This window comes from Parasteatoda tepidariorum, chromosome 7, assembly GCF_043381705.1.
Source record: "Parasteatoda tepidariorum isolate YZ-2023 chromosome 7, CAS_Ptep_4.0, whole genome shotgun sequence".
NCBI lineage: Eukaryota > Metazoa > Arthropoda > Arachnida > Araneae > Theridiidae > Parasteatoda > Parasteatoda tepidariorum.
In genome coordinates, this window is record NC_092210.1 from 17,808,774 (window position 1) to 17,827,963 (window position 19,190).

The following is a 19,190-nucleotide window of genomic DNA, read 5'->3' on the forward strand; positions in this document are numbered from 1 at the left end:
TTTTAATTTGCGAGGGTGAACAAATTAATTTAAATAACTTTATAAACACTAATCACATTTTTCAGATAAATTTCTGTTATTAGTTAATGCATGAATGCTTTCTATATTTTATAAATATTAATAGATGATTAATAAATATAATGAAATAATAATATTAATACAATTTTTTAATAACATAAGTGTAAGACAATAGACAGGGAATCAATATCATACCGCAAGGTCCTTTTGATCCTACCACAACATATTGTCTCTTGTTGCAAGCTGATACTCTCATTTCACACTCATTTAAATACGTCATGCCATCTGTACCGCAGACAGAGGACTCAATCTAAAAAAATATTGATTACTAATTTAAGACACGTTAAGACACGTCTCAGGTAAACGTTTCGGAACATCTCAGAGGAGTAAGGTGCATCCTCACGACTCGAAGCAATGCAGGATCAGAAATGCTCTCCTGAAGCTTTGATGCATGTCGTAAGCATACCGTAAGTGACTATTGGTCTTTAATAATAAATGCACAAACATAAAAAGAACTTGAGTCAGATGGGTAGCAGGGAAGTGTTCGAAGTTTCTTCTACCGACTGCAATGCCTAGAGGTGAGTTCGGGCTCGCTTTTGGAAATCCAAAACCACCCAAGATTGAAGATTTTAATCCGAGTCCATCTGAGGCAGAGTTATAAAGGATTACTTAAAGCGCCTATTTACACGAGGATGAGATACATGTAGGATAAAAGCGAAATTTTGTGACCTAGTGACTCAGCCTCTAATTCCTAAATAAAGAAATTAATAATTAAGATCTTTTTATCAAAACTAATTAATAATTTGTTCATTTTTTATACTTAATAAATGCACCAAACGTTTGTTTAAAAGTGCTAAAAAAAGTTCATGTACATTTTATCATGAGTCCGAGTTCACCCTGAACCTTTTTACAGTACGTGTCTGGCCCAGGCTTGGGCTGAGCCAGTCTCTTCTCTTGTGCAACGAAGCATGGAATTTTGAATATTCTGGAATTATTCATCTGCTTCTCTGGCCGAAATAAAAATTTCCTGCAAGAATGCTCGGAACAATCGCTCAACGCCGTTTCAGGAAAACATTTCCAATCCTGCATTGCTGAGTTATTTCAAGTCCTACTCCTCCTACCTACCCCTCTAAGAAGTTATGAAGCGTTTGACAAAGAGAGTTATTTTTGAAGAATTTTCCGCCTATAATCAAATTCATATAACTCAGAAGTAAAGTTCAAGCAATCAAAAATCCAATTAGATGGATAATAGTCCTTTAACTACTAACGGGACTCATTTGTCCCAATAAAAGTCGATCACTGCAGGTGGGACATATGTATCCCACCATTGAGTACGGCAGGGTACATGTCCCAACTTCTAAATTGATAACCGCTTGTCAGAAAAATCCCAAATACTAAATTTGCCTTATTTGTGACCTAATTTGTCATTTTGAATAATAAACGGGACAAGAAAAATCATTTTTTAAAATTCGTAGTCAAAGGGTTAACCTGAATACTACTAATAAATCTTTTAGTTTTTTTATAACCCATCAGATTTCTCCTAATTTGCTTGGAAGTAAATTATTATACCTGAGAACTTAATTACAAAACATATCTATAATTTAAGAACTTGAGGCTATATAGTGATAAATTAAATTATTTTGAAATGTTAACAGTTTTCACCAAACTGTTCCTTCATACTGATTCCCGATAGATACTTTTCAAATTTCCAAAATTTACAATAAATGGCTGCACAATGCGTCGAAAAATTTTATGGCTTACAAAAAATATCATAATGATTTTCTACAAAAATAATCACTTTGACAAAATACGGCTGATTCTTATATTACCCCAAAACTTTATTTTCAGTTATAATTATTTATAATGTATGTTCATTATCGGATTTAATTAATTGAAATAACAATATTTTGTAACATGTAGCACTAAAACTTAATATTACTTCGGTAAAACTTTTCTCAATAATTAAATAAAATGGAAAATACAAAATTAATATTGACATTGTAAGCCGATCGTTTTTCCCATGGATTTCAAATGATTTTAATACCTAAACTCTTCATTTCTTAATTTGAGGATAAATTTGCACAGTCCCTCAAATCTCATCATTTTAATAAACCATAAATTTTAAAGATGTTTAAAATTTAAAGGTAAAAAGAATAGTACTTTAATGAACTTACCTACCCTATGATGAAGATAATTTTATTGAAGTTTTACCTTTAATATTTAATAACATCAAACAACATATTAGTGATATAAAGTAGCGTTCCACTGACGTCTCATATTTTATTACTGAGAGGTTGTCATTTTAAGTGAATGATCTGAATTATGCAATAAATTATTCTTATTCATCTCGCTAATTCTGGTCTCGAATGAAAAGCATTGAACCACCCTGTATCTCAACCGAACCAGTATCGTTTGAATAAATAATAAATACTTGTTTCAACTAATCAATCGCCTAAAGGTTGATGAAACAGGAAAAAAAATCGTGGTTTTGGAAGGAAAAAAAAGGGAAAAAATGATAAAATATGCAATTAATCTAAGAGGGTGAGCACTGATTTTTAGAACAAATGCAAAAAAGCAAATTTCTTATGTTTGTTTTGTCATTGTTTGTAAAATATTTCGTGAAATTTAATATAAAAAATTTGATGTGGAGTATATTAACATTATGGTTTTGAGGATTTAACTGTAGTTAAATCCTCTAAATAATATTAATTATGACAGATTATTTGACCTCACTATCTCTACTCATTAAAAGTTCATTACATTTTTAGATCATAAGTGGGAAATCAATTTAGAAGTAGGAAATCAATTTTCCGCTTACTCTGTACTTTTTTTTAAACTTAATTTCTGCCATTTAAAAAACTAATTTATCAATCTTACCTACATTTTATTCTGGATACAAAAACATTTAAACGAAAATCTTCTAATGATTACCTTCACGCAGGAGTGTGGACAAACACATCTGGCTTCATTGTTCCCGTTGATTTCACAAATCGCATAAAACTCGCACTTCTTGCTTTCACATCCATCTACAGTGAAAACAGAACGGAAAGTCAGAACAGAAACAGAACAGACTACAAAAATGATTTCTCAAAATCAGGATATTATGGGCAACATTAAAATTGGTGACAGTATAATTTTGTTAATAGCTTTTTCTGGAAAAAAGAACAACACAAAATTCAAGTAGTTTAGATAAAATTTGCATATTCATTACTTTAATTAAATTAGCAATTGTTGGGTGGTGGGTGGAATCAGTTTATGTCATATAAGATACTAACAGCCTGGTTTGAGGTAAGAATATTGTTCGACACTGAGATGCATTATTATTTCTAATCGTAGTTGCACTTTCTTTTGAAGGAATAAAAGTGTGACAGAAAATTTGGATTCGTGTCAGTGTGGAAGTCAGTTAGTTTATATCATAAAAGATAAGAACAGCCTGGTTTGAGGTAAGAATATTATTCGACACTGAGATACATTATTATTTCTAATCGTAGTTGCACTTTCCTTTGAAAGAATGGAAATGCGGCAGAAAATTTGCTATCCTTGTCAGTGTTAGGAGTTAGTCGGAAAATTTTCTTGCTCATTCTGTGTGCTGCAAGAAAGAATGTTTGTTTATCCTTCAAAGTTACAAAAATAGATTGTTAGAAAAATTCACCAACCTCCCAGAACAAGTGAGGGGGAATTTTATAATAAACGCCTATTAGTATTTTACATTATAATTATCAATATTAACGAAAGGATGTAGTTGCTTAAATATAAATTATAATGCAGCTCATATTCAAAACTTCTCTTTGGGAGATTTATTTTGAAAGAAATCTAAAGCTGTGTATGGAGAAAATACGAAGTGCATTGCGCGGAAATTTGATTTTCTAAGCATATGTGTGTTTCACTTCAATCGCATTTGACAGTAGCTTTCAAGCATTACACCATCATCATTAAATTGAGGGAGATATTTATTGCAGTTCAGTATTGAACATTATTGAAAAGTTAATCGTTTTTTTTTTACGTGTTACGTATTCTTAGAAGTTAAAAAGAGTATCAAATATGATGTGAACACATTTCAACCTGTCTAATATAAAAATTTTGGCATTGAATAAATAAGAAAGTGAAAAATAAACAACTTTTATTTAAAGTTTAAATTTCCTGCTCTGAGAAAAAAACTATTTTCAAAACTACCATATGGTAAAATTTGTCGTGTTTCTGTCGCTATGGCAGTGTCAAAAAGCTCTATAATGCTTACAGAATCGCTTTAATAATCATTTTGGTAAAATTCACAATAAAATATGGTTTTACAATATGTGATAAAATTAGGTTAGCGTGGTAAAATTTGGTAATTTTATTGATACCTTGGAGAATGGCACAAAAACTGGTTAAATTTACCTTTCAGTTTTGTATTTTGTACTAAATGTGTGATAATAAGAATAAATGCGTGGTAATTTCAGGTAAAAAGTTACCATATGAACGGAAAAATTACCAAGCGAATTATTTAAATACCGTATATTTTGATTTTATTAATCATAATTATGGATTTTTTTAAACCAGAACTGTCATTACCACACAATAAGGTAATTTATCAAAATTGTTTTCTCCCTTTGATTCTATTGGTTGAAATATTGTTACTATTATGTGTTTAATTAAGTTTGCGGTTATTTACTATTATTATTTTTTCATTATTGCTTTGTTTAGAGATTAAAAATATACATGTGTATTACTGCTCTTTTTTCTTTTTTTTAATTTCATAACTTTTGTTATAATTTTTGATTTTAATTTTCAGGAACATATTCTTACTGTAAAATTTTAGTACCAAAAAAGAAAAGAAAAAAAGACAGTGCTACACAAAAGTTATCCACAAATTTCCCCCCAGTCATTAGACATGGTAATGCCACCATAGTTTGGAGGTTAGTATTGAAATCCGAAGAAACTGAATGGACTCAGACAACTTAGTTTTCTCAGATACTGATAGGCCACGAATAAAATGGAAAACTGGCAGGCAAGCTAACAAGGGTGAATCTAAAACCTTCAATCAAATAAAGGTTATCGAATAGGTCCCTAAAATAAATCCTCAATCAATTAGAGATAAGAAGAGGAGACTTGAAGACAAAATTGATAGCATATATCACCTGGACAACACCCCCGACAGCTAATCAACTGGTTTGTTTCCGCCTTTAAAACCACATTTTCATGTAATTACTGGTTTATCAGTAGTTCCCTACGAAGAAAGTGGCATTTATTTTCGATATCATATTTGTTTATTACAGGGCGCGTAGCCAAATCTTGTAACAAAAAATAAGCACCTTTTAAGTACTTTTTAAGCACTCAAAAAGCATTTTTAAGCACTATATACATTAACAAAATGCAAAATAATTTTCAAAGGCTTCACATGATCATTATAAAGTAACTAGTTTTTGATTAACTCTTTTTAGTTGATTATATTAGCAATTAAAAATGATCAAGAGTCAGAAAGAGATTTCAGAGGGTGGAAAATGAAGCTTGGCATTGATAATATCAAGCAAAATGCAGAAGAGTTGCACGTGAGAGTGCAATAATCTCACAGATCCCAATTCACTATACGCACATGCGAACTCGCAAGTATTTCATCAAACCTGTACAATGACTGGTGCTTTCATATGCTATGGACCGACGGCACGCTGAAATATATTGTGGATAAATGAATTGTTAGAACGTTGAATAGAAAAATGCGAAAAGCACGCTTTTGCATAATACATGGTGAAAATTGGCAAGGCAAAGAAAAAAAATCTCATTTTCAAAAAGAGAAAATTAAGCACTTTTTACAAATACCCAATGAATAAAGCACCTTTAAGGACATTTAAAAAAGGAAAATCTAAAATAAGCACCTTTAAGCACTTTTTAAAAACGCTACGCACCATGTATTAAATTGTCGAATGAATTTGAACAAAAATTTATAATCTTTCTCACGTACCTGCAATTTTAAAGATTTTATCCACAGCTGAGCATAGTTAAGATCCCATAATCAATAACATTAAACTGAAACACTCAATTTCTTTAGAGATAACAAATCTTTCTTTCTTTAAATACAACTTCAAAATATAACAATTATTCAAAATAAATAAACATATCGTAAACATCTCTGAAGAGTCGATTGCATTTTCATGCGAAATCATTAGTTTTAAACAAAATTTTATTCAAGGAGCTGAGTTATCAATTTCTTATTAAATATTTCTTGAACACCCGTGTCAAAAATAAAATAAAAAAAGGCATGCACATAAGGAGTTACAGATTAATATTTAAGTGCGAAAGAAGCGAAATCTTTATTAAAATCTGTGTCAAATCACCAATGAGAGAGACACGACAAAAGACAACAACAAAAAAAAAACTAGTTTGATTCCCTTATAAAACTTACGACGCGTTCCTAATAATCATTTTTTAAACTCTTACATAATTCCCGGGGAAATCAAATAAGTTATGATATTTAAGTCCTCCCTTCCCCTATAGTGATTGATTCTGCGAAAAAGTTTATATTAATTTCTGATTTAAATATTAGATTGTGACCCATGCTTTTTCCTTTATTTTAGACAAGAATTTAAACAAGTTTGCAAGGATGTTAGAGTGTTTGAAATACTTGATTGAACCGCCTTTTTTAATAGTGATTATTTTTGTTTCGGAAATATCCATTTATTCCTCGCGTAATTCTCCCACTTCGGAAGCATATCCGTTTATTCCCCGCTTGGGACTCAATATCTAAATAATCTTTATTTCAATTTTGACAAAGATTCTGAAAAAATATATTTAAATCGGTTACAACTGATTATCACGCAAAAGATTTTTTTAAAAAAATATTTAAGATTACTGCAGAGAGTTACATTAGTAAACATAATTACAAAAATCTGCAAGCTTATATCAAACGAAATTATTATTGAAAACATGTAAATATATATATATATTTACTGCTATGATTAAAAATGTATCTAATTTTGAGAATGCGCACCATTATAATTAAGAGCACTTCTTTCCCGAAAATTATTTTTTTTCCTGTTAGAAAAAATATTTTTTATAACATTTTAATTAGGTGTTCCGGCGAAAAAGTTTATACCGCAAAAAAATGAAATGTGCTCGTAAGTATATATGAAAGAAGATTAGTTTTTTAAAAGCTAATTACGCGCATAATTAGAACTGTCCTAAATGAGAGAGTGGTTTTCGATTTCTATTAAACTTACGTTATATGATTTAATTTATTTTGAATCTCGAATAATTAGTTCTAAAATTGCTCCAAAAAAGAAAGTTTGATTCTAATGAAAAAATTTTTTTAATTATAATTTTGCATTTCTGGAAATCTCATTCAAAAAAATTTCAGTTTTTGAAATAACTTATTCTTAAAAGGATACACAGAATTAAGAGCGATATTCGAAATTCGAACTAGAATTATCAACTCTAAATCTTAAACCGTTCGAAATTTAGAAGCATGATGAGTCATAATATGGTACAAGAATGCTGCAAACTTATTTTGTTTCCATGTTGAACCATATTGTCATACTTCTTAATCTAGATTACATGGTGATACGGTTTAACATAATAAAAAACACGGTTGAAATGAACACATTGTTAAATTTTTTCATATTATGGTTTAAACTTTCTGCAACCTTAATTTGGCTTTAAGTTAACATATTATCGTACTTCTAATACTTTAGTACATTTATTTCATGGTGACATGGTTTAACTTCATCCAAAACTCGGTTCAAAGGATGACTTTATTAAATATTACACAATATCATGTTTTCAGGTTGAACCGTCTTTTTAGAGAGTAAATTATTCCATGCACTGTTTGAAATTTCTCTGAAAAAAATGGTTAAATAACAATTTATTTAATAGTTATTTAACCATATTCAAGCGGAACAGTCAAAGAGCCATAAATAAGATGGTATTCAAACTGTTAACTGTGAGAAAAACCGTTTTTTAACTGTTCTCACCTAATACGGTTAAACAACCAGAATTTTATCACACCAAAACGCCCACCTAATGAAGCCACTTTGTACCGGCAGATGGGTATATATTATAATCCGTCAATCTCATGACCGACTGAACGGAGGTTTGAGTCCCAGCGTTGACACCACAATGCTTTCTCCATACCGCTAAGCATCTGAAGAGTTCCAGTATTTGTGACCATGGCTTATTAGAGTACGATATTCTCATTCACGCATAGATGGCAACCCTATAAAGCTGTTAAATTATCTCTAATATCCAGTTAAATCTTTTTACGGTCTTGAAACCAGGCTAGTTGTAAATGGTTTCAAATCTTACAGTTTTTCATTCATGGTTTCTAAACCATACTAGTTGAAAACGGTTTCTAAACCTTAAAGGTAAAAAATGTTTTTTTTTCGAAAATATATACGGTTAATTGGATGAACAGACTGCTGTTGGTTATTTTACCACAAATTTGGAATGAAAATTCTAACAGTGTGAGCAAATCACCACAAATATTTTTGGGTACTTACCACTCTGAGAAAAAAAAATATGATCAAAGCTGCCAGAATATGGTAAATTTACCGTATTTATGACTCTATGAGAACACAAAAAGGCTGAGCATTTTTTACCGAAGCGCTTTGATAATGATTTTGGTAAAATTAACAATAAACGGTTTTATATGTGTAAAATATATAATAAATAGTGATAAAATTTATTATATTAGTAATGATGAAAACAAATAATGGTATTTGTAAAATCTGGTAATTTCATCATCATACCTTAGAGCATGGATGAAATTCCTTTATTCGGTTAAATTCACTTTTCAATTTTGTATTTTTGTTACTAAATGTGTGGTGATAAGAATAATAATTTCGAAAACTAGAATTTCATATAAACGCTTATCATATGAACTCAAAAATCACTAAATAAAGGGTTTAAATTTCGTATATTTATGTTTTTTTACCAAAATTATGTTTTTCTTCTTACTAGAAATATCATTACAGTACGGTAATTCTATCGATTATAGAGGACGTGTGTTTGCGACTGCTTTTCCGAGTTGTCTTGAATTTTAATCATGGATTTTAGTATTGCGATGTATAGTCCAAAAATTATAGATATTTAATGAAACAATATTTTTCTAATTTAACAAGTTTTTATTATTTTAGCAACGGTCAATATTTCAGTTTTCCAAATAAAATTTACCAGCAATAATTATCGTAATGTATTCAATTCACGATGTTATCTTTTTGATTTGTCATATGCTATCAATAATGGTCGTGATATTATCGTATTCAATCATATTGATAGCGATATTTTAGCACTCATTATTGAAGCTAGACCAATCACCTTTAACACGACCGGTGACCATAACTGATGACCTGGGGAAACACGATAAATTTTACCATATTCTGGTAATTTTGACCATATTTTTTTCCGCAGGGGGACATCTATTAACTTATTTAAAAGAATGAAGCTCTTAGAGTATTCGAAAATGTTATTGAAATAAAAAATGTCAATAAGATGACTAAAACGACATTTTAAAGCTTGCAGTTACCAACATATTAATATTTACCGTACATATTTAAACAAATTGTTCACAGTGACCAATCTGCAGAAGAAATGTTTATTAAATAATTTATAATCATCTACAAATTAGCAACTCATTTCGTTTTCAAAGGAAACCGATAAAAGACTTAAATTATTCATCGTAAAAAATTTGTAAAACAATTTTTAAAGATATTTAAAGTGCGAAGGTGTATTAATTAATAGGTTAGATAAATAATTAAATTACTTGGAAATGAATAAATACATAAAAAGACGTCATATGTTACTAAATATCTTAAGGAATTTACGAATGATGATACAGTTGAATAAGTAGAGATGATATTTTCCCATGTCATGTTTTATTACAATTTAGACATTTATTTAATCTATCGAATTAGTTCCAAACTTTTCAAAGTGTATATCAAAAGAAATTAGAGAGGTTTTTTTTTCAAATTATAAAAAAATAGCTCTTATTTTATGTTTAAAAAACCAAGCATACATATGAATATTTCATTCAATCTCCTTTCATAATTTAATTATTTTTACTTTTCTGGGTTTATGTTAACTCACTTCTGTTAGTGAGAGGTTGGAATTCTGCATTCAAAGTTTCAATCACTTTTCAATTAGCTAGAGGACTTCTACTGGAGCTCTAAGCTCGATAAAAATGCAAGTTTCCTCAGTCTTAACTGGTAAGAGCTAAAACGACCAGAGACCAACAAACGCAAATTAATGCGATATTGCCAAAAGGAATTTACTGTCACCATAAATTCTGACAATTTCCCGATCAGATTGAGCACTCGAATTTTAACTGAAACTCTGTGATGAGTGCAATACAAGTTTTAATTATTTTCTGATAAAAGTAGAATAATTTATTGTCTTTTATCTTCAAAAGAAATTTACGATATATCAAAATTTTCGCTAGTTTCTGATTAGCTACAGTACTCAAATTCTACATCTGATGAAACACATGTTACATTGTTTCCTAATGTAACAAGCAAAACTTATCTCCATTTTTGATGCTACTCTAAATTTTGGCCACTTTCCAACAAGCACAAACAAAAAGATTCAAAACTAAATCGAAGAAAAAATGGAATTTTCAAAAACCATGCTTTTCAAGTGGTTTAAAAAGGAGTTCTATTATTCTCTCATAGTTCTATTTTTCTCTTCTCTTAAACTATAGGCTCTAAATGGAGGCTCTACTGTTCCCTAAACATCTGACTGCATGAAGGCTTATAAGTAAGTGGTAAGAATATCTAGAAGACCAGTATTAGTTTCAGAGAAAAGTGTAATAAGCTATTCGATACACTTCAAAATTATTTTTTTCTTACCCCCCAAAAAAACCCACTTAAAACTTTAATTCTGCTTACGTTAGTTAAGCAGTTGTTGATGCTGTAGTTTAATGAATTTAACTATAAAAAATGTGTAAGTCTTTTCTTTTCTTTTTTTCTCCTCCTTTAATATCACGAACTATCAAATTAATTTGAAATTATTTGTTTTTCATTCATTATTATCATAGTGTAATGATGGTCTGAATTTTTTATAATGATTTCTTTAAAAGCTATTTTACATTCTACAATAATTCAAGGCGAATAATCATTTTTCTTCATAAAGTACAATACCCTTTCCTAATTAAAAGGTAATGATGATTCGTATTCATTAATCCTTATTACTTATTACTTTCAAAGAAGGCTTTTAGGCAAAAAAAAATGTTTTTTTCTTTTACCTGCAATATCTTCTAAGGAAGTTAGAGAGACTTTTAAAAAATCGATATAAAGACCACTTCCTATATATCTCACATTAGAAATATGCCATTATTTTCTTTATATATATATATATATNATGAGAAAATACAAACTGGGATATTGAATTTTTAAAACGCATAAATACAAATCATGATTCATAATTTTTAGATCGCATAAATACGAATCATGATGCGTAATCTTTAGATTGCATAAATAATTTTGCATAATTTAGGAAATATGATGCATAATTTTCAGAATGCGTGAATGCGAATCCCAATGCCTTATTTTAAAATCACGTATAAATACGAAAATCAATGTTTCATATTATAAACCGCATGAGCAAATCAAGACATTGAATTTTAAACTTGCGTGAATACGAATCGCTACATAGGTTTTTAAAAAGGCGTAAATACGAATCACAATATCGGATTTTCAAATCTCGCAAATAAGAATCGCAACGTACAATATTCAAATCGCGTGAATAAGAATCGCAGCAGGCAAGTATGAAAAGCTATGTTTGATATTAAAATCATGCGAATAAGAATCGAGATATTAGCAGATTCCAGGCTTGGGACCTCTAAAAGGCTTGTCAGAAGCAGCGTCGTTTGAACTACAAAAATCGGATCTATTTGGAGGGCGGGTAAAAAATTCGGAAAATCTTATCTGCTGCATGTAACAGGGGAGGAAATAGCTAAAATAAGTAAAAATGAGAAAGGATTGGTAGCTATGTAGTGTGAATTTTCCGTTTCTCTTTGAAAATTGGTGAATTTTCTGAAAAAGCGGAATACTTATAAAAAAAAGTGAAATTTTTAGAAAATCTGAAGTTTTGATTAAAAAAAAGCTGAAATTCAAGAGATAAAAGCGAAAAAAGCGGAAATCCGCTAAAAAGCGGAAAAATCTCATCCCTGAATAATTTGGCCAGGGACTGTCACTGGAATATACACAGGAGTGATATTTCATTTTTAATTCATTACATCTAAAGAAATATTAATACCTAATTACAAACATTAATAGTAATTTCTCTTTTAAATATTTTAAGCAGTTATTAAATTTAATCAGTCATTGAAAATAATGTTAGGACGACAAAAAAAAATTTCGAAATTGTTTGTCAAGAAATTTGTACGTATTGTATTTAGAACAAAAATGATAGATTTCAAGTTATGAATCTTATCTCTTTTACACAAATCTGTATAAAAAATGCAAATTAATATATAAAAATGATTTTATTGATTATTTTGTTTAAATTTCAAAATGATAAAGTATATTTATATTTATGCAAATTGTTTAAGGTTGGGAACACGTTCATAAAAATTTATTTAAGAAAAATTTCTATTTTGAATGCATACATTGGCCAATAGCATAGATTATACCAGATTAAGGGCATGATTAAAAGTGTACCACAATGAAGATGTTAAACAAATTTGAAAGAAACGCTTTCTTTTTCCAGAGGGCGTTGAAGAAATTTTGTTTCTTAACGTTGCCGGTGATTCAAAACTAGAAAGACTGAAACTTAGTATATACCTATATAGCTCAAAAGCAGTCACAATGATTGGATTGTGAAAGAATAACTAATGTGTAAAGAAATTTGTTTAAAAATTTACAGCTATATAACAAGCTATTAGTAAATATCAACAATAAAAAAAATATATTCATAATATATAAAAAATACATTATATTTTCTTGCTAGATTTTTTTGTTATAATTTATTTTTAAAATAAAATGTTCAAAATTAAGAAAAAAGTATCCTAAAAAGAAATAATTTTTAAATTCTTATTCTGATAAAGACAGCAGAGATAAAAAGTATGGTTAAATCTACAAGCAGAATACGGTACTCCATGGGAACATCAAAATTGTCATCAATTTCTACCAAATTGCTCAGGTAAGGATTTTGGTAAAATTAACAAGAAAATATGGTTTTATAATATGTAATAAAATTATGTATATCTGGTAATTTTATTATGATACTTTAAAGCATGGCATAGAAACCATTTATTCGGTTTAATTTACTTTTCAGTTTTGTATTTTTTCCTAAATGTGTAGTAATAAGAACTATAATTTTGAAAACCAGAATTTCTTGTCAATCGTTACCATATGAACGAAAATATTACCAAATGATTCGTTTAAACACTGCATATTTTTGTTTTTAATACTAAAATTATCATTTTTTCTTTTATCGGAAATGTCATTGCTATGCAGTACGGCAATTTTAACAGGATTTTTTTCTCATCAAATTTTTAATCAGTAAAGCATTTGTTGAAAGAAAGAGTAAATATTTATAAACACAAAAAAACTAGAGATTATTAAGTTAAAAACTCTTTGCACGTTTTTTTTTTCGTTTGTTTTCTTTCTTTTTCAACAAACTTCAAAGCAATTACATTTATTTAGGCATTCAATTATTTACCCAAATAAATACCATTATAAATTAAGTAATTTTTAATGCATCGAATTTGTCTTATTATAAACAGATTTAACTCGCTATCTATCGCTTAGAATTTTTTTTTATTTAACGCAAATGTTAGTAAATTATCTTAAAAGCAAATGCTATTCCTATTTCAAAAAATAATAAATTTTTAATAGAAAATCAGGTGAAAGATTAATATGTATGAAATACCATTGCCTCAAATTAAATCTGTTTAAAAAAATAATTTAAAAATTTGTAATACAGTCAAACCCCGCTATAGTGAACACGGCTTATTGTAAACTCCCGGATATAGTGAACGAAATGCTCGGTCCCGTGCCTTGATATACACGTATAATGTTCTTTTTAATGGATATAGTGAACCAAAAAAGTGAGGAAGTTGGATATAATGAACTTTTTTCTGTCTTCGACTGATTCCCCCCTCCATTTTCTTTGTAATAATTATGAAATTTCTACTTTAAAATAAATACATATACCAATTTTTAAAACCATCTATAGAAACTACTCTTATGTGCTCGAATGGCAGGTTAGACAGGTTTAAAAAGCGGAATAACAGAAATTCAGGAAAAATTATCTGAGAGTCGGGAAGTGTTTCTATATCTGATGTTGAGGATTGCTCATCAGCTAAGGATTACTAATTTTTATTTGTACGCAAGACGAAGAGTGATGAAAAATAATAAATTTTTTGCTACTACATAATATTTTTCAGTCATTTATATTAATATAATGTAATAAAAAGGTGCAGTTTGGGAACCATTAGTGAAATTGCCTGCGTAACGGATATAGTGAACTCCCAGTTATAGTGAACCGAAATTTCGGTCCCTTGAAGGTTCACTATATTAAAGTTTGACTGTATTAAAGTTTAACAATCAATAAAAGATTAATGTACTTCTTTCTCATTCTTGCAAATCTTTTGAAGTATTTGTATTATTTATAGCATAATTAAAGTTTTCTATTAAGCAAACTTTAATTCCTTCTATAAACTATAATAAATACTATAATACAGCATACAACTATCATAAAGCATTTTAGTATTTTTGATAAAATAAATAAGTAAATAAAGCTTCTATTTCTGTTGGTATTCATTTCAAAAGTTATTTAAAAATATCTTTAGCACAAAGACGGTCCTTTTATATAAAAAATGTGATCTGATATCACAAATGAAAATAAGATGGGATTTTGACTAGAAAAATACGACTTGAAGTCAAAAATGTGACTTTTATTTAAGAAATGCACTTTTAACTAGAAAAATGCCTTTTTCTTAAATGAACGGTTGAACTTTTATTTCAACATAGTGAGATTGGTAATAAATGTAAATTTGGTTGCTGAAATGCGATCTCGGCTGACAAAATGTCACTTAGATATAAAAATTGTAATTTATTTGGTAGGAAAAATTTTATCTAGGTTACAAAAATTTGGTTTTGACTGACAAAATGTCATTTAGATATAAAAATTTTAATTTTCGTTAAAAATTGTTATCTAGGTTACAAAATGCACTTTTGAACATACCATGGTGATTTTGAACGCAATAATGTGATTTTTATCATGATTATGTAACTTTAACCAATGACGTAGTTATGATCAAAATAGTGTAGTTATTTCTATCAAATTCAAGCAGTTTTTATCAAACTGCAATAATTTCAGAGATACAGTCAGTGATTTTGCTGAAAACAAAGATTTTTTTATCCAATAATGAGATACGTAATACAAAAAATTATTTTTAATTCATAGCACTTATTTTTATATTGAAGCAATAATATTACTTTGATCACAATAATATATTTATCATCAGTAAAAAATTCTAAGTCTTTTTTTTATTTATTAGTGATAAACAGTATTTCCTTTTATTGTAAATATTTTCTTTGCAATATTGTTATTAATCCGATTTTAATATTTTTACCGATAAAAAAGTGTTTTTTCTTTTCATTGTTCATCAGTTTTAAAAACCCATTTATTAACTGCAATTCTCGATGAACGGTTTTTATTGTTTTTTACTTTTTTCAACCAATAAAATAATTAAAACAGAATGAAAGCAAAGTTAATTAAGTGTCTGTTATCAAAGCATCAAATTATCTTAATCGCTTGTCATTAGTTGAAAACTTAGAAAGTTAATTGGATTTTTAAAAATATTCTAAAAGCTCTAGCTTTTTACAATAAATTTATTTAACTGCAATTGAGAATATGTAGATTCAAATTTAACGAACATTAAAAACTGAATAAATTATACCTATTAGAAATTTATTATTAGGAATTTAGAAACTTGCATTCATTAACAGAGACTTCCAAAATTTTATGGATGCAAATAAAATTTAAAGAGCATCAGAAAATTAGAAAATTAAGTTAGCACGAGAAAATTAAGAAAAAACAAAAAAAATAATTTTGAAAAAACTCTCAAAACTTAATAATAATAATTTTGAAAAACGTTAAATACTATTAAAGTTTTGTAAAACACAATTGTTCGTGTGAAGAGAATTTTTCGAATTTAACAGGTTCAAAGAAATTGCAAAATTGTTTCTTATTCGATCAATTATTATTAATTCGATCAATTACAACATAGGGCCGCATTCGTAAAATTTATTTTTTAATTTATGCTATAATTGACATCTTGTAAAATTAAAATTTGTTCATAAATGATAAAATAGAAATTTTTTTGAAACAAAAGAAAATTCTTTTTCCATAGATATTTGACATTTAAATAATATGAAACTAATTTTAAAAAAATATTTAACATTTTATCTTAACGTTGCCGGTNGTAGAGTTTGCGATATTTTGTTTCAAGTTTTTTTATTTTGTTTGCCTTAAAGTAATTTTTCAGGTATTTTTCAGTATTTTCATGGTAGTTATAAGCGTTTTTGTGGCAAATTCTGGTATTTTCTTGCAAATTTGGGTATTTTTTGCATTAGTTATGGGTTAGTTAACTCTGGTATGTTTATTTAAATCTTACTTATTAGTTATGGTTAGTTAACCCTTTCGAACGAACTAACTCAGTATATCTTGTTTTATTCTAATGAGTTAACTCAAAAGAATCGCTAGTGACGTCACACAGGAACTATCAATGTAAATGATAGATAAATAAATAATGCACTCTAAAAACAAATACCTTTTTTACAGTCGAAAAACTTGGCCCTACTAGCGAGGCACTTAAGGTGTCTTTTTAAAAGACGTTTGCCAGTCCAAGTGCCCTTTCTAAAGACAATTTGAGTAAGTGAAAAAGTGATTTCAATTTATGGCCTACCTTTGGAACCTGTGGGAAACCATAGGCGCAGAAGCTACAATTTCGAAGTTATACTATAAAATAAATGGAATTTTATTTTACAATTAAAAGTATACGTGATATGTGTTAGAGATAAGGGTAAGATGTTACAACGAAAATTTCAGCCGCACAGACTTAACCAGAAAATTAGGAAAAATCCTCAAAGCAAAGCCACCTTTGATTCCCCACCTAAGTTTTGATTTAATATGTTTTTTTACTTTAAAAAGTTGTTAAATATGTCGAAATGTATTTTGTTTTCTAAGAGTATATGCGCTTTAATTTCATCCACTTAATAAATTTTTTTTAAATAATATTTTCTCTATAACATTCTCGCGCCACCCCTCTAGTGTGCTCGCGCCCCCCTAGGGGGGCGCGCCCCACAGGTTGAGAATCACTGCACTAAAGAAATCATATTTCTCTTTTTTAGCGCAAGGAAATTGAATTTGACTTAATAATTGTCCTCATGAGTCAAGCTCAAATACTTATTTGTTGAACTAAAGTGAATAAACTGGGCTTATATATGAACTGTGAAACTGAGCTAAATTTATTTTTACGACTTTACAATATTATGGTTTAAAAGATAATTTTATTAAATAAAAACATTTACGTTATAAAATTAAAAATTGAAATTTTAAATACAGTTTTCTCAACCTGTTACTGCTTTACACTCTGGAGGTTGTAAAATATAGTTTGAGACACCTTTTTTTTGAACTCTAAACCTTTTTTCCTACATTTCCGGGAACCCTAAGAAACCTATTACCACAATACCTAGGTATTCAAATATTCAAACAAATTTTAAAGCAGGAAAAAAATAATAAAATAGTATACATGTGTGTTTGTAAGACAGCACTTCTTCAGGGGACACACAGTCCACAAACTGTCTACAAGCCCACAGGAGCCTTTCTGTTGTCAACCTAGGTTCATGTTGTTGCCTAGGTTCATACATTAGTACAATAAATCCCTATTATCATAGTACTTATTACCTCAATTAACTAATCATCAATATCGCCAATAATAGCTTGATAATTTATTTACGGCCTTCGGAAACACAGTCGTACCAAAATAAATGAATTATACATACTGCAAAGTCCCGTATATGCTACATCAATGATTGATTTTTGAGCACATCCTGCTTGCTTTAGTTTGCACACATTTGTATAAGATACTCCATCAGTTCCACAGACGGGTTCATATTCTTCATTGCAATCTGGGCATTCGCAAATTGCATAGCCACCTTTCACTACGCAAATAGCACCAAAATAGCAAAGATAATTGTGGCAAGGACCACGTTCACCTGCAAAGAAGCAATCTGTGAATTAATTATAAGTGCCTTATATGCTATTAATTGAACAAAAATATACCAAAATAGCAATGATAATTGTGGCAAGCGCCAAGTTCATCTGCAAGGAAACACTCAGCTAATTAATTATAAGATTTAAATGTCGCTAATTGAGCCTAAATATATAAAAAGAAAACCAAACATAATTGTGGCAAGAATCACGCTAACTGACAAAGAAGTAATCAGTTAATTTATTATAAGCCTCAACCGCTAAGAATTGAACCAAAATATACCGAAAGAGCACGGATAATTGTGGTAAGAACCACATTCACCTACAAAAAAGAAACCAGTTAATTAATTATAAGTCTTAAATGTTGTTACTTGACCAAACTTCTGTTGCATTCATCTTTTCTTTCCATTAATTTGTATTTTAAAGTTGTTTTTTTTAGAAGAAATCCTTCTTCAGTTTTCTAAAAATAATAAAAGCAATTTTCTTTTTTTTATACAATTCCTACTTGTTTAGTTCAACTTTGAATTTTTAAAAACATCCTTTATAAGAATATAACCTGATTTCTTTATTTTGTTAAACATATGTTCTGTGTTTAAATATGGATGATAAATATTATCCTTCACCATAAACTTGAATTTGTACCTGATTCAATTTCAACTAATTTAGCTGGGATTTCTAATTTTTAGAAACAGTCAATATCTAATGAAACAATCTGTATAATATATTTTCTTATTTATTTATTTGGTTAAAATGATGCTCTGTGTTCAAACAGGAATGATAAATATGATCTTTCACCATGAACTTGAATTTGTACCTGGTTCAACTTCAACTAATTTAGCTAACAACTTTGAATATTAAGAAAGAGTCAGTATCCGATAAAATAGTCTTTATAAGTATATTTTCTTATTTCTTTTTCTTGGTAAAATAGATGTTCTGTCTTTATACATGAACAATAAATATTATCCTTCACTATAGACTTGAATTTT

General features: G+C 28.8%; 1 protein-coding gene across 1 annotated transcript in view; it reads right to left on the reverse strand.

The window, feature by feature from the left end:
* LOC107441545 (agrin) overlaps nucleotides 1-19,190 on the reverse strand; it is a gene marked incomplete in the record, with an annotated part of 156,998 nt that overhangs the window by 83,504 nt on the left and 54,304 nt on the right. Inside the window, 3 exon segments of the mRNA XM_071183122.1 lie at nucleotides 214-328; nucleotides 2,950-3,044; nucleotides 17,997-18,209. Coding sequence (XP_071039223.1) covers nucleotides 214-328; nucleotides 2,950-3,044; nucleotides 17,997-18,209 — 423 coding nt within the window.